This window comes from Penicillium samsonianum (genome assembly GCF_028829775.1).
Source record: "Penicillium samsonianum strain IBT 33392 chromosome Unknown utg000008l_segment0_segment0, whole genome shotgun sequence".
NCBI lineage: Eukaryota > Fungi > Ascomycota > Eurotiomycetes > Eurotiales > Aspergillaceae > Penicillium > Penicillium samsonianum.
Window position 1 is genome coordinate 119,438 of NW_026643266.1, and position 15,135 is coordinate 134,572.

The window sequence follows — 15,135 nt, forward strand, 5'->3', positions numbered from 1 at the left end:
GGAACTTGACCGGGATTTTCGATCAATCGCTGAACCCTGAAATAGAATTTCGATGAACCATGGAAACGGTCGCTCGGTGAGAGAATGCGGCTGTTATAAATGCTCCTCGAGGAAAGCTTACCTACAAGCTTCTGCTCCACTTGCTTTCTCCACTTGCTTTCTAGGTTGCTCGTGATTAAGGCCTACGGCCCAGAAGAGATGTCAGAGGATTGGGGCAGAATCACCACAGTCTCAATTTGCTGATGTATGGGATATTGGAAAATACCTATATTGTATTAGAAAGATTCTCTATCGCTAGAGTCATCAAGATGTGCAGGGTGATTGAAATAAAGTTAGGGGCCGTAGGAGGGCCGGCCCACAACGTCGACCCATGTCCGGGGGCCAATCGGCTCCTCGGCTTTAGTGCAAAAACCGGAGACATTTTACGTAAGCTCATGTGGTTTGTCCAAAATTGGCATAGTTTCCACAAGCTATCTGCTAGCGTTATTGGAAATTGGAATGGCGATAGAATTGGACAGATGGAGAGGAAGTGTTAGGCTCAAAGAGAGTATAATCATCAAAGGTTGGTGCAGGAGAAGAGAGAAGACACATAGCTTCTAGAACGTTCTACAGACCAGATAGACAAAGAGCAGCTTGCCACTTGACAGGGGAACTTACTTTCTCGTGACTGCGACCAAGAGAACACAACCACGGATCGGGTTGTAGCCAACCATTCTGTCGCCAAAGTCTGCGTGTTATTCCAAATACTCACCTGCCCCAGCAGTACCTCCTAAGCAACAAAGCCCCGTTCCATCGGACACTGACGGCCGTCAACTTTGAGCTTGTGGATCGTGTCTGGATTTGCAAATCCTTCTAATTTCTTCTCCGGGCCACAAATAGAACCTCCTTGATCTACGGCCCCGTGGGTCGTCGCTGGGATCTGCATCGCAGAACCATACCTGCGTCTGTCTAAATTCATGCGTAACGCAGAGCCTATCCTGCGAGACACAGTTGTTGACGCAGAGCCTATCCTGCAAGACACAGTTGATAACGCAGAGCCTATCCTGCGAGACACAGTTGTTGACGCAGAGCCTATCCTGCGAGACACAGTTGTTGACGCAGAGCCTATCCTGCAAGACACAGTTGACAACGCAGAGCCTATCCTGCAAGACACAGTTGTTGACGCAGAGCCTATCCTGCGAGACACAGTTGATAACGCAGAGCCTATCCTGCAAGACACAGTTGATAACGCAGAGCCCATCCTGCGAGGATTGTTGTTGACGCAGACCTATCCTGCGAAGCACCTTCTTACACTCGCGGGGCTCATGGCAGCGAGGGAGCACATTCTTACATCGCTGGGCTCGTGGCAGCGACAGCCGTGGCCACGGAGACACTCAAGCCCGCAGGCAAGAGAGGGACACCATGACACATCGGAGTGTGAGGACCGAAGTCCTGATTTTTTGGGCTGGGAATCCGGCTCCTTTTATATTTTTTCGGCTACGTCTCTACCAAGGAACCAGTTGCGCAGATGGTAGCGAGAATTACTGTCTCGTTATTGGCGTTGAAGACATTTGAACAATGTTGAAATGGTGTTTGGAGACTTTGTGGCCTACAGACTCAAGTTTCGACCTGGATTCATTGCTTTCAAAGACCTGCATTGAGTATGGTGAGCCACTTTCTTCACCTGTTGAGAAGAAAGTAACGCCGCAAAAATATGATTCCTACATATCATTGAAATTGCAATTAAATCGCTCAACGCGGTGGCACTCTACATCTGCCCGTTTTAGCCACGGTCACCGCCTCTTTCATGAGGGTTGAAGTGCTTCAACAGATGCCGAATAATGGGTTGGACACTTTGTGGCAGACAGTCACATTTGATTGTACCGGTTGTTGGCCTCAAGGAGTGCCTCCCATTGATCCCACTAGAATTTTGTCTATCTCCTAGCCCCTCACTGCTCGAACGGTACTTATTTTCTGTTGCTCGCGGCCAACTGATGCTGCCTTCACTGGAATTTCTGCTACCCGGCGCCACAGACACTGCGAACCTACTCCCAAATCCAGGATGTTGGCTGTATTCTTTGACGGAGAATGAAAAAGTCTAGACCTTGTTGGAAAGCCCAGAATAGGAACCCGAGCCCAGTTTCCAGGACAACTAAGTGAGTCATTTCAGCTACCATGGCTCATGAGATGGTTCCTCGTCGATCGTCGCCCACCTCGCGAGATTGCAACGCTACTGTCACATTGATGAGACCCTGGACACAAGTAGCACCCAACGGACCAATCAAACACCATGCGCGAATGTAGACAGACGCAGGTACGGTTCTGCGATGCAGATCCCAGCGACGACCCACGGGACAGTAGATCAAGGAGGTTCTATTTGTGGCCTGGAGAAGAGATTGGAAGGGTTTGCAAAGGTCCAGACACGATCCACAAGCCTAGACTTGACGGGCCGTCAGCGTACGGATGGAACAGGTCTTTGTTGCTTGGGAGGTCGGTTGGGGCAGATGAGGTATTTGGAATATCACACAGACTTTTGGCAATAGAGATCCGATCCGCGGTCGTGTTCTCCTAGTTGCCCTCGCAAGAGAGTGATTGGTCCTCCGTCGAATGGCAAGTTGCTGTTTTGTCTATCTAGCCTAACGCGTTCTAGAAGCAATACATATTTTCCTGCATCAACCTTTCCCTTAATCAGTTTACTCTGTTCGAACCGGACACTTCCTCTCCCTATCTGCTCCGATTCGATCTCCAGTCTGCCAACTCTAGCAGATAGCTTTAAAAAATTAGTACCAATTTTGGCTAGACCACACGGGGTTACATGAATGGAGTATCCGGGGTTTGCACTAAAAGCCGAGAAACCGATTGGGTGCCGGATATGCCAGGAGTCGGCGTTGTGAGCTGACCCATAAAGTTTTCAAGCACCCGGCGTAATCGTTGCCATGACTCTGGCGATCCAGAATATTTCCGAATACAGTTGTTACAGAATACTATATTTCAACAGCGCGAGATCTTGGAGAGTGCGGCCCAACTATCTCTCTCTTAGCACCGCAGGGACAGATTTAATCAACACCAATCCAAAGAGTAGGTGGACCAGAAGCCTGAAGTTGGATAAGCTTTCGATCAAGTTTAAGCTTGAATCCTTAATGACAACCGCATTCTCCCACCGAGCGAGCGTTTCCATGGTTCAGCGAAACTCAGTTATCGAAATGATTTGGGGTTCCGCTACTGATCGGCGGTCCCGCTCATGATTCCACGATCTTTGTGAAAGTAACTTTTTCTCATAACTTGGGTCGAAGCTGCCAGTCTTGGCCTGACTCGAAAAACCTTCGTTTCTCGTCAAACATGACTAGGGCGTGGATCGAAAATGAATCGTTTGCCTCAGCTTCAACTCTATATATCACTCTGCTTTCGATCCACCTTTCCAATCAAACGCATTCAGACCTCTAAAAACCCAACCAGGCATATTCCCTTGAGCTGATAAGAACCCAGACACTTTCAGAACTTCTAAGGCAGCCCCCTTGCTATCATGTCCTGATCTTGTTACGCGGACACTCATCTCGGTTGCGTGGGTTTTTATATATAGTCCGTACGTAGTATGTCGCAGGCCGCATGAGACCCTGATCAAATGCACCTGGATTAGGGAGACATCAATGAAGAATCCGCACGTGAGCCAGTTCCGAGAGCACCCGCAACAGTTCATCTCACAACCTTTGACATTAGGATTCTTCCGATGTTGTTGTGATTCCAAGGAAAGGCGATCGGTACATTTCTTGAAATACGTGAAGTGATACATACAACCACTCCGATATCATCATGCTTCAGCTTCATTGCTCAGCTGCCACAGTCTTCATTATATCGACATACAGCAATACTAATCAATCGAGATAATTGGCCACTGTTGCTTCAACATCGCAATGTAGCGCTTGAGCCGATGAAATGCTGTTAGTATGGACGTGCTGTTCGCCGGTATCTCAGCTTCCTGGCTGCACAGACACGATGTACGTAGTCCCACATCCAAGATGACGATTGTGTTTCTTCACGCCGCGAATGGCTGAGTAATGGCGTCGCGCGGCCTTATATGAACGATCAGCTTGTAACAAATGGTGAATGAAGATCAATTCATACCTGGTTTCGAGCTCTTCGTCTTGTTTGACTCAATGCTGTCGGTATGGCTAGGCTCAGCGGTCGGGATTGTTTGAAACCATTTTCCAATGTTACTTTGGGCAGGCCTTTTCTTTGGAAGAGTTTCCAATGAAGCTATACCGCACACTGAGCGACGAGCGGCTCCTGCTTGGTTTCGATTGCCTGGATGCTTAGGTGCTTTGGCACCAGTGCGACGTTGCTTCCGCAGAATATGGTACATTTTCCCTCGTAGAGAGTCAACGCTTCGCACTACCCGATATTGTTCATAATATGCGTCGGAGCGGGCTTTCCACGGCAGCTCCCGATGTGCATCGAGCCAGGAGAGAAGGTTCTTCTCCTCCCATTCTGACCAAACTATTTCGCTCCGTGGGGACATGGCGCTTGCATGAAGTAGCAGTAGCAAGAAGAGACCTTTAAGACAATGGCACAATTTGAATCCCGCATCGATGGGCAAGGTGAGCCTAAAAAGCCCCCCCCACCGGGCCCCATAGTACCGTTGGTTCATCAGAAACTTTCAAAGGCTCAATAACACGACCCATGGACCGTTCTGGTCAGTCGATCTGGCGAGTCTGAGTTGAGAAATATCGACTCCGTAGTTCAGCATCCCTCAGACTCCCACCGTTCGATTAAATTCCTAGTTCTAAGAACGAGCAACCTTCAATTTCGTACTTCCAAATGTTAAAGATTCAAGTGTGTAGTAATCAGATCGAGAGGGATTTTAATAATATTCAATTCGTTTTTAGTGGGTTTACAGTATATATCATCGAACGTGCTAGAACAGGTGTAAATAACAGTATTTTATTAGATGAATCAGCATTTTTATCCATCCGACTCAAGTAAAGCGTAGAAACTTTATGAAAAATGAGGGTCTATGAGGGTCAGTGAGGGTCACCCGCGCGAGGGCCGGCGAGGGTTGAGGGTCGGGTGAGGGTCAAAATTTTTGAGCCGACCCTCGCGAGGTGAGGGTCGAGGGTCCGGACCTTGGACCCTCGCGAGGGTAATTCCGAGGTCTAATCACAACAGAACAAAGTAAGAGTGGGAAGCAGAAAGATGAAGCAGGTCAATATCTCCGGGTACTGTAAAGGTTATATGTGCTATGTGATCTTCACACAAATGCTGCCTTGACAAAGAATGGTCCAGCTGATAGTGAGCCACGCCAGATGCCTTTTTCATTATTTGTTGGCTAAGTGGCAATCCTTATATGATGGTGCATGACAAATTTCAGGTTTGACCAAATGGTGACCGCAGAAAGATTTCCCGTAGCTGAGACTGACAGAGTTTGCCTTAGTCTTTTGTAATATCTCGCTTCGCTGTACTCGAGGAACCTACGCTTTGCTGTTGATTGACAAACTACCGAAAAGTTCCCCAGGAAGTCGTGTCCGCCTATTTTCTGTCATTTCTGTTGAGCTTGCGTTATGCCAGCTAGCTTAGGATCTGCTTCTAACCGTCAGACAACCCTCACTGTTCAGTGAACCAACGCGGCCGGTTAAGAATCGAGTTTGAACCGGGAAATTAACCATGCCCCGCTATTGACAAGGGACCGAATTTGTCTCAGATAGATATCTTCTATAGGCGGAAAGCGCACATGGTGCTGGTGTTCAATAGTGTTTTATTTCAAGGCTGATGTGAACATTGATATCAACGTTCTAACACCATTCACCACCCGTACATCACCAACAGTGGTGATCTAAGAACGGAGTATTATTGAGGAAACTTAAAGGACTAGTGGTCCTGGAAGCACAAAAAAGAGTCCGCCGGTCGTATTCTTTACTGTGGCTTTCGGCGCTGGTGGATCATGACGGCAATCACAACCCCCGAGGCATTGGAATACAACTCCCTTCTGCATGTTCCTATTCATGACCAACTATGATCTGGCAGCCATGTTGCACCTGGAAATATCCTTCAAATGAATTGGTGGCTCGGGCACCATGTGGATACGGCAACTGGATTGAAACATTCTTGATTCGATCGTCGCATTGGTGTACATACCACAGTTGATGTTAGAACGGTCCCCTGGGGGCGTCCTGGTACGATATGGATACGAGTGAAGAATGTGAGATGTGCCTGATATGGGTATGATGATATTCAGACTAATCGCTGGTCCTCCTAAGAGGTTCCCGCTCCTCCTTTTTAGAGGGGTCCCCTCGTGCGTATGCAAGCAGGTAAGCGAGGTGATGTATCAACAGGCGGCTCTGGTGGTGCATAGGCACCTCTTCCGCATTCCCTATACTGGCGTAACAGTTGAGGCAACATATTAAGATCCACAGTCCTCCTAGGAGCCAGCACTGATAATGGTAACCCGCGAAAATTTGAAATCTATCAGTCCAAGGAATATGGGATTCTCAGGTGTGAATATGGCTTGAACAATTTCCTTTAGGTCATTTTAGTCTACTCGGCAAGCCAAAACAATTACATGAAAGCCAGCTGCATCTCGACCTCCAATCAATGCAACAAGATTCCTCGAGCACATCTAGGGAAGTCAGACACCATCGTGATAGACCAACCGAGGATGGAATGATTATGAAACAGCAGCTTCTGTAAGATTTCTCAATACCCGTATGTGCCAGTATCTAGGATGACCTTGCAACAGTGCTCAGGCTCTCTTTTGACTCCACTTAAGTAGACTTTATGAACAACGGATGACCTCCACAAAGTATTCTTAGGAAAACTAACCCCGCTTCTTCGCCTGTGTTATATCAGATTTGGTATCCCAAGTGAGCAGAGGCTTTAAGTACAAACAGCGAGGGACAACCACAACTGCTTGAAGTCAACCCGGCTGATAAGGAATTACTGTTGGATTGAGTCTAACTAAATATTCACAGGAGTGGATTATGATATTTTTCGTTCCGACTCAATTATACTTGGCAATTTTATTCGCTTTTGATTTTACAGAACGCCTTATAGAAACTAGACCATGTCGCCTGCTCGTTAATAATCACCGTTAGCAGAGCTACAAACATGGCTAAGATCTTATGCTCAGTCTCTCCCTCTTACCTCACTTCTACGCCGCAAGGGAAAAGAATCCCAATTTCCGCATGCGGCATTTATCTACATGAGAGACGCTCGCAGTTCCATGGTTTCTAAATATCTACTATAAATATTCCATGTAGAGCAGTAACTCATATTAAAAAAATCCCGATGAAACTTTATTGACTCGAGGATAATTTCTATTTTTGTGAGCTTTGACTTGCGAGAATTATACTTGAAACCATGCTGACGGACCGTCCTACCTTATGTAGCTTTTTCGCCAGCGAGGAAATATGGTGGTTTCAATCGCTATTTCTGGCGCAGAAAGAGGCTACTTGCTACTTCTATTTGCTTGGATAAATTTTTCAATCGCGACCAGTGGCACCTTTGTCGTATGGTCACTTTCTCAGGACATGGGAAATGGGATGGGGTCGCCTGGTTTTTAGCTTGGCAGAGGTAGCAGTGCTTGCGGCTATAGGAGTAAACCAGCTATTGACCTAAAACCACTGGTTACTCGTCTAAATACTGAGATTGTTCATCAGACTGATGAGACTGTGCTGCCCGGTATCTCAGGAATGAGTTTCAATTAGCGCTAAACCTCATGATATAATGATCTCTGCATCGAGGAAGGCCACATTTCTTCTCGCTAAATGAGATAAACATAGAATCCCATGCCAATATTAGGCAAGTCTTATAGTTTAACAACATGAAATCATTCCTATGTTTTGTATGTAGCTGTTCCTCAACAGCCCGAGCGTTATCATACAACATACATATAAGATACATATGTATACACAAGGGATGTGTTTCCCATTCTATCGCCCAAGATAAGGCGTGACACCGATGCAAAATCATTTCAAATGACTACTCTACTTTATCAACGAATTATACTAACTTTTTATATATTGAGTAGACCCACACATAATCAAAAAGACACAGTAGGCGGCTTCTGAACCCAAAAACGTTAATAAGCCTCAAACCGGCGTTTTTTGGCGATGCCTAGCTAACCAGAGGCGCCCATTCCAAATGAACCCACGTGACCTCGCGGGTCTCGACGACGTTACATCTAGAGATTCTAGACATGCACCTTACATTTAAATCCGAAGGCATTTCGAAGTTAGGCAATTTAATTCCGCAACAAAGCATTGCTGTATCCTTGAAATGTCTCTCCAACCCTCGGATTTCGATCCAATGACATTTTTTTGGTAAGTAACACACCTGGTCTGGTTTCTACAGTACCGAACAAGGCCACCTATGCCATTGGTAGTGACCCTTACTGATAAAGTTGATTGACATAGCTCTCAGGTGGCCTTCACATCAAATACTGCAACATGTCCACTAGAGGACTCTGTTTCTGGAGATGGAGACTTGCAGCCTGATGATGTCTCTCCAATCAAAAATGAGCCGCCCAAGGCCCCACAACACGTTAATGTTGATCACAATGAGCTGTTGGACTTCGGAATATCTATTGGCTATTTGCTGCTACTTGATTGTTTTATGCGACAATGTCAGGTTAGCATCACTGCTCAGCTTTATGGACGTTTCTCCTTGTCTGGAAATGCCTTCCAAACATCGCAGCTAAAACACGGAGTACCGAAGCAAGGGGTCGAGCTTATCTGCTACCGTCGAAACTTGTTCCAAATAGCCAGTTCAGTTGCACTACCACCTGGACTACGCTATGTCATGTCGCTCGGAGGAAACCGGATTCCTATACCTCGGATATGTAACCTCCGAATCACAGGTATTCTCGAGGGTATTTCAACCCCCTCGACCCCAAGCAGCTTTAGAGGACCAGAATCAACACTCTTTTCATCTCATCTTTGTATTACCCCTTATTGATTTCGTTGCCCCAGTTGGCCTGTAAATCCAGTGTATTTCCATAAGCTATACAGGGCATTTCTGATATATACTCACATCGTTTATGAGTGACTCCCTCAATAGAACGTACCTCAAGGGCCATTCTTCTCTTGATAGTTATATAGGTATAGTTTGGATAGAATGTGTTGTACAAATTTTCGGAATGCCATATGTCATGAGAACCAACTATCTTTTTGTATTCTTCACCGGATGTAAGAACATCGGAGGCAGGCAAAGGCGACGATGTCCCTCCTTTATATAGTTAGCGAATATCAACGAGGAAGTCAAGGAAGCAAAACCACTCACTTTCTCTGCATTATCGTAACCCAGCCAGGCTCGATAAATCCTTTCGGGAAATTCCGACCCGAACATGTAGGACATTTTCATCACAATATCATTGTGCTGGTTCCAGTTCCAGATACTATTCCTCCCAGCACCGATTTTACCGGGCTTGCCTGCATTAGCTCGGAGGTTGAGCTTAACAGGATCTGTTTCGTGGGCATGGTAAATGGGCTGAGGAATCTGGACTGCTTTCAACCCATAATAAAGAGCCCAGGAGGTGGGAGACATTTCAGATGCTAGTCCAAGACCTTTCTCAGTCTGGTCCTTATGCATAAGCCGGAGCAATCGGGCTGAGACACGGGACATTGCGACAACGGATGCCCGGCGTGGAGTACGTCCTTTCTGGCGAAAATTAAATATCCGGTCAGCAAAGGGCCAGTAGGTGTGTTGAGGGTCAAATTGAGGCAGCCAGGTGATCACGTCGGCTTCCTCGCCGACGCCCCAGCTCCAAGAATTATCATCCAGGTCTGGGCGCGGTGGCTCTGGTGCTTCATTCCCAAGCTCGATACCCTTTGCTGGCTGTGGCCCCCAGATACTATGAAGACCCGTCATGCTCTGGTCTACCTGATCGGTAAAGTTTTCCCAGCTCCCGTGTACAGCGGGGATGTAGAAGTAAGAGTTGCGCTCCCACAGATTCTTGCGAGGCTGTTGTTTTGCAAAAGCAGTTGCTTGCTGGAGAAAGTTATAGAAATGTCCCGTGTAACGTGAATCCATCTCAAACTGCCAGAAAAGGTCGTATTGTGGATTCAATCGAGAGAAAATCTGCAATGGCTGAAAGTATTGAAGTATGGCTCTGGGAAAGATTTAGGTCTGTGTATGAGAGTGAACATGAATAGAAAGTAATCTTACTGGTGAACATTGATCTTTGGGTACCAGTCTTCTAGCATCTTCGAGTTGAAGAACACTGCCAGATCTTGGAGCTCCAGCGGAAGAGACTTTTTGAGACTGTCCAAGCCCGCCTTGTCCGTTGGATAAGGCAATTCGGCGTTTTTCGCATCAACCAAGAGGATCACCTCATATTCTGCACCTGATAAGAGCGACAGCTCCATTATAATCGACCGGATATAATAAAGATCATCTTCTGTATATTCCATGTCGAGCCATGTGCGCAGCACTACCGCCGTCCGTGGGTTGAAAATAGCAGTATTGTTTCGATCTGTCTCCGTCTTTTCTCCGCTCAAACGATGTTCATCCGTTCCTTTATCCTGCTCCCTGTGCAAAGTCCACGTCTTTTCACGAATATTCGAATGTTGATATCGGTCCGCATTGCGCTGCAAGCAGTCTTGTTGCAAAGTAGCCCAGTTCACATCCTCCCACTGCGCTTTTTTCCCTTCCTCTGCGTAGCCATACGCCGCATATCGAGAATATCGGTCGACGCAGATACTCCGATCGAGATTCCACGCCTCGTACGATCCAAATATCGGTGCTGGGAATTCTAGAATGCTATCAGGGCCGAACCAAAATACGCCAGCATGTAGGCTCTCAATTTCAAACCTGACTGGTTCCAACGGAATCCCTTCATTGTTGTTTCCGCGTTCGTACGGTCCAGGACTGAACCATTTGTGCCAACACACTGCTGGTAGGTTCCTCTCCACGTGTTTTTCCATGCAGCGCTGTTATATTCAGGATATGGATCGTAAGGTATGGATTGTGACTCGTGCGAAGTTTCCAAAACTAGCGGACCGAGGCCGTTCCCATCACCCGCATCGCCAGAGCCTAGAAAAAATGCATTTCTTTTACTGTGAGGAGATGAGCATGTTAGCGACCGGACGAGAATGGCTGTATCAAGCGATGTTTGGATGTCTCAAGGCATATTAGCCCATGTAGTGAAAGGATTTACCTTGAAGCATGGACTACTGTGGCTTGCTCTCCTGATCGAGGCACGAGCATGAAAATTGTAAATGCAAGGCCGAGGGCAATTGCAGCGAGAGTGCGCTTTAGGGGAGTCCGCAGTAAATGTCGGCATCCCAGCACGAGGCAGTCAATCGAGCACATTTTTATGTAGTTTATAAGTGGTTCAGACAGGTGTTTGTCTTCATGGTAGTGACGTATTGGTGCAGTAGAGCGATAGAAGGAAAAGGAAAAAGAGAATAATATGTATTATGGACGTCTAGGACAAATTATTCTGGCACTAGAACTGCATCATAAACCGGGGGCCAACATATGGGGCACCATATGGGCTGCAGTATAGATTTCCGCGTGCCTCGCTCTGTCAGAGTAGGTTACTAGCCAAAAATGAGACCAATCCTTTGAGAATGCAACTGGACTCTGTGACTTGGCATGCAATGAAAAGAGCCTAATAATTTCGCCAATTTGTTTGCCAATATTGTGTCTTTGTCTTAGATTTAAAGATCCTTGCAAGGTTGTAAAGACAAATTACAGTACGTAATGAAGTGGATCTTCACTTCTGCTTCACAATTCCTCCAGTCCTGGAAAAGGTGCTCGTTTACGACTCGTATCTTGCATGCGGCGACAAATTCGATACTGACAGCGATCTTTCGGCGGTTATACCCACAGAGAGATCTTACTGATCCTTGTTACGTATCTAATGTGATAATCTTTCCAGCGAGAAATAACGGCCGCATGGGCCCTCACCGACCCGATTTTGCCCGCCCGCACTACGGTGATCTCGCCTTCATGGCATTTCTGTGCTGTACGATAACGAAGTACCTTCAGGTACCTTTTCAGGCTGTATCGCGAATCCTATTTGAATTGTTTATAGTCTAGAAATCATTTTTACTACTGTAGGAAATCCCGCAGAGCCTGTTATTCCTGAGAGGCAGATACATCGCCAATCCTTCAACCCTCACTGTGTAGCAATTCTGCCACCGCGTTCCAATTTTGGCCACGATCCATTTCTGGCCACCGTTCCAATCTTGGCCACGATCCATTTCTGGCCACCGTTCCATTTTTGGGCCACATTCCATTTTTGGCCACGTTCCATTTCTGCCACCGCGTTTCTTCTCACGATGGTGGTGCCAGATGATTGGACACAGTTCAGACAGTGAATATGAACCTCTCGCCGTCCCCATCGCGAGGTCTTACCCCATTACGACTGTACAATTTTTTGTCACAGGTGGGTTCTTCACGCGCCTTTGGGGCTCAGAAGTTGCCCGGTGCACCCAGCGCGACCCCCCGCAGCGGCAGCCGGAGATTGCGACGAACCTGAATACAACACGCATGAGTGGTGACTGCATTGCTGAAGAGAACTGTAAGTGATCTAGTTGGTATGCTGATATGGTCAATGTGCTAATTGATCGTTTCGTCTCAAGCGTACACTCTGCGGACTCCATGAATGGGTAGGCTATAACACCTCCAACTGGTTCAATCCTTGCCGACTCGGATCGTACAACAGGACGCCCCTCATATTCCCGTCACTCGAGTCGAATGCGAAGCAAGCAAGTGTCTTGTCTGCTCGGGTCCCCTGTACCGATGCGATCGCATGCTGTCTATCACTTCCACGGGACTACTGGTGGCATCGATGATGAGTCTAAAGTTCAGATCGCCGACCTTGGCCCTTCTCTCAGTCGACTCTGTGCATCAGGCCATGTGCTGATGTGTCTACCCGATACAAAGCCCAAGCCACAATGGGCTTATACCACCGTGTGTCTCGGCATTCGAACACCGTGAAAGAATAGCCTCCTTGTGGATTGAATTTCTGGGGTCCAAGGGGTGATCCTCACTGTCCTCGGTTCGCATCTCGCGTCCTTTCAGTCCTGGAACTCCAAAAGACCCGAGGAATGCTGGTGGTTTTGTCTTGCTTCATAGCAGGTGAGTCTTACCTTCGCAGACGGCCAGATTGTTAGTCCAAGTCTGTGTGCAAGGAAAAGGTGAGGCAAAAGTCCCGTCATTTCGAGCCCACAGATTAACATTACCATATCAGCTACGAATCGAGAAAAGGAGACCATCTAGTCCCGAGTCACAGCCGAGCCGACTCAAGAGCCACGAGCTACGAATCACCGACCTTTACTGTTCTCCCTGATCCTACTCCGCGTTGCTGAGCCATTCGACGTATTCGAGCGGGTGGAGACGAACGAGCGGAAACGAACCAATTGAACATGCACGTCGCTGCATCAAGGGCTCTGCCAGAAATGTTGTGGTGTCTTTGGACAGATTTTGGTATACTTGATGCCCAGGCACGCTTTTCTACCCAAGCCGGAGCAACACGTGCAAAGACCATTCATCCTGGAAGTCACTGCAGCTGCAGGTTAGTCAAGCTGACCACTTGTGTTCTTTGTCCATTGACGTTGTTTTCTAACGTATCCCGCGCAAGCAGCTCTTACTAGGAATGGCCGGATTCTCTACGTCCCCTACGTCGAATGTCCTGTATTATTAACTATTTGTTAGACACACCGCGCTCTGGACGACATGTGGCATATCACTGTTTGGATAGATTCACTGAAGGTGGCATTGATGTCCCTAACAAAACCACCCAGAGCCATCCTGCTGTGCGACCTCTTTGACTATCTACGACAACCTATGCTGAAGCTTCTACCTCTAATCAGCGTTCATGTGATTGCGTTCGGGGGGAATGGAATAGGGGCATGTATGCGGCTCCAAGCCAAGTAGATCACACCACAAGAGTCCGTCGTAAATGTTGGTGGAGTCGTCTTTACCAGATCTGGTCAAGATGGCGCTTGCTAGACACCGATCGGGCTGCAACCATGTTCTCTGGGCAGCAGAGTATGCTTGATCGCATGGACTCGGGTACTACGCCCAAAAAGCAGTGATCGCCAATTTGAGTGCAGTGTGGTTGCTACATGGGAGATGGGCTCGCAATATAAATCGTAGTTGCTGGCGGGGATTACTCACTCTCTCATTTGTAGAAGGAGCCGATCGGATATTCTTAAGCCAAAGAAGCCTAAATTGGTTGTATTTGTTGCGAATCCACTTTGACTATCGCGACCGTTCTAGGATGTAGGCATTCTACAGTGGAGTAGATTGAGTGACTTGCAAGCCGCCTGAAGCGATAAATTTGACTACGCAAGGAACAGTCTATCGCATCACGATGTTTAGTTGAGACAACAAATGGTATTTCGAGCGGCTCCTCTTCAAATGCTTCTACACCTGGTAGGTCTGATCTTGAGCGTATTGCCTGATTGTAGCTGAACCGAGGGGAATCCAGTGTTTGCATTCGACCAGCTCAACCAAATTGGAGGCTGTATGCGGACTTAACTGAATGATCAGCTGGGGACAAGAAATGACGCGAATTGAAACAATGAAACTGATATCTCTGTCATGTGGATGAGATGGCAAGAAAGGGCTCGCGCTAAGGCCGTGAGACGTTGACCACCACTCACCTTCACCGCCCGGCCATATACCACCACAACACACATCAACACTGTTGAAATATCCCGGTTGCTGAGATAATGAGGCTGGGATCACGTGCATACATATATACCTGTTCACCAGCCTACTTGTATCTTAGACAACATGCAACAATAACACACAATCAAGTCCCCTCAATAACATGATCACTGAAGCATCACTTATCAATCAACAAACACCTTCGTCAACGTTTATCAACGTTCATCGACGTTCATCCAACGCTCATCAACGCTCATCAACGTTCACCAATGTTCATCAACATTCGTCAACGTTCATCAACGACCATCACCGTTCATTAATGACCATCAACGCTCATCAACGCTCGTCAACACATCTGCGACGCACCAAAATACTCACCATTTCGTTCGCTCTACGCCCTGATGGCAGATGCATCCTATTGCGGCGGGAAGACTAGCCGACCGCAAACCATGAAGACAGGAGGGTTGGGAACACGGCGGGCGATAACGAAAATTGAATCTTGAATTTACGATTCTGATATTGGTTTACTTCTATCTAGGGCTC

At 47.2% G+C, this 15,135-nt stretch overlaps 1 protein-coding gene across 1 annotated transcript; it reads right to left on the reverse strand.

Moving 5' to 3' along the window:
* Positions 1-9,129: 9,129 nt before the first annotated feature.
* Positions 9,130-11,280, reverse strand: N7471_013013 (DUF3405 domain-containing protein; the record flags this gene model as incomplete). The annotated part of the gene is made up of 5 exons (XM_057285732.1): positions 9,130-9,195; positions 9,250-10,078; positions 10,135-10,720; positions 10,780-11,024; positions 11,126-11,280. 5 exons carry the CDS (start codon positions 11,278-11,280, stop codon positions 9,130-9,132), a joined length of 1,881 nt encoding a protein of 626 aa, XP_057129725.1.
* Between the last annotated feature and the right edge of the window lie 3,855 nt (positions 11,281-15,135).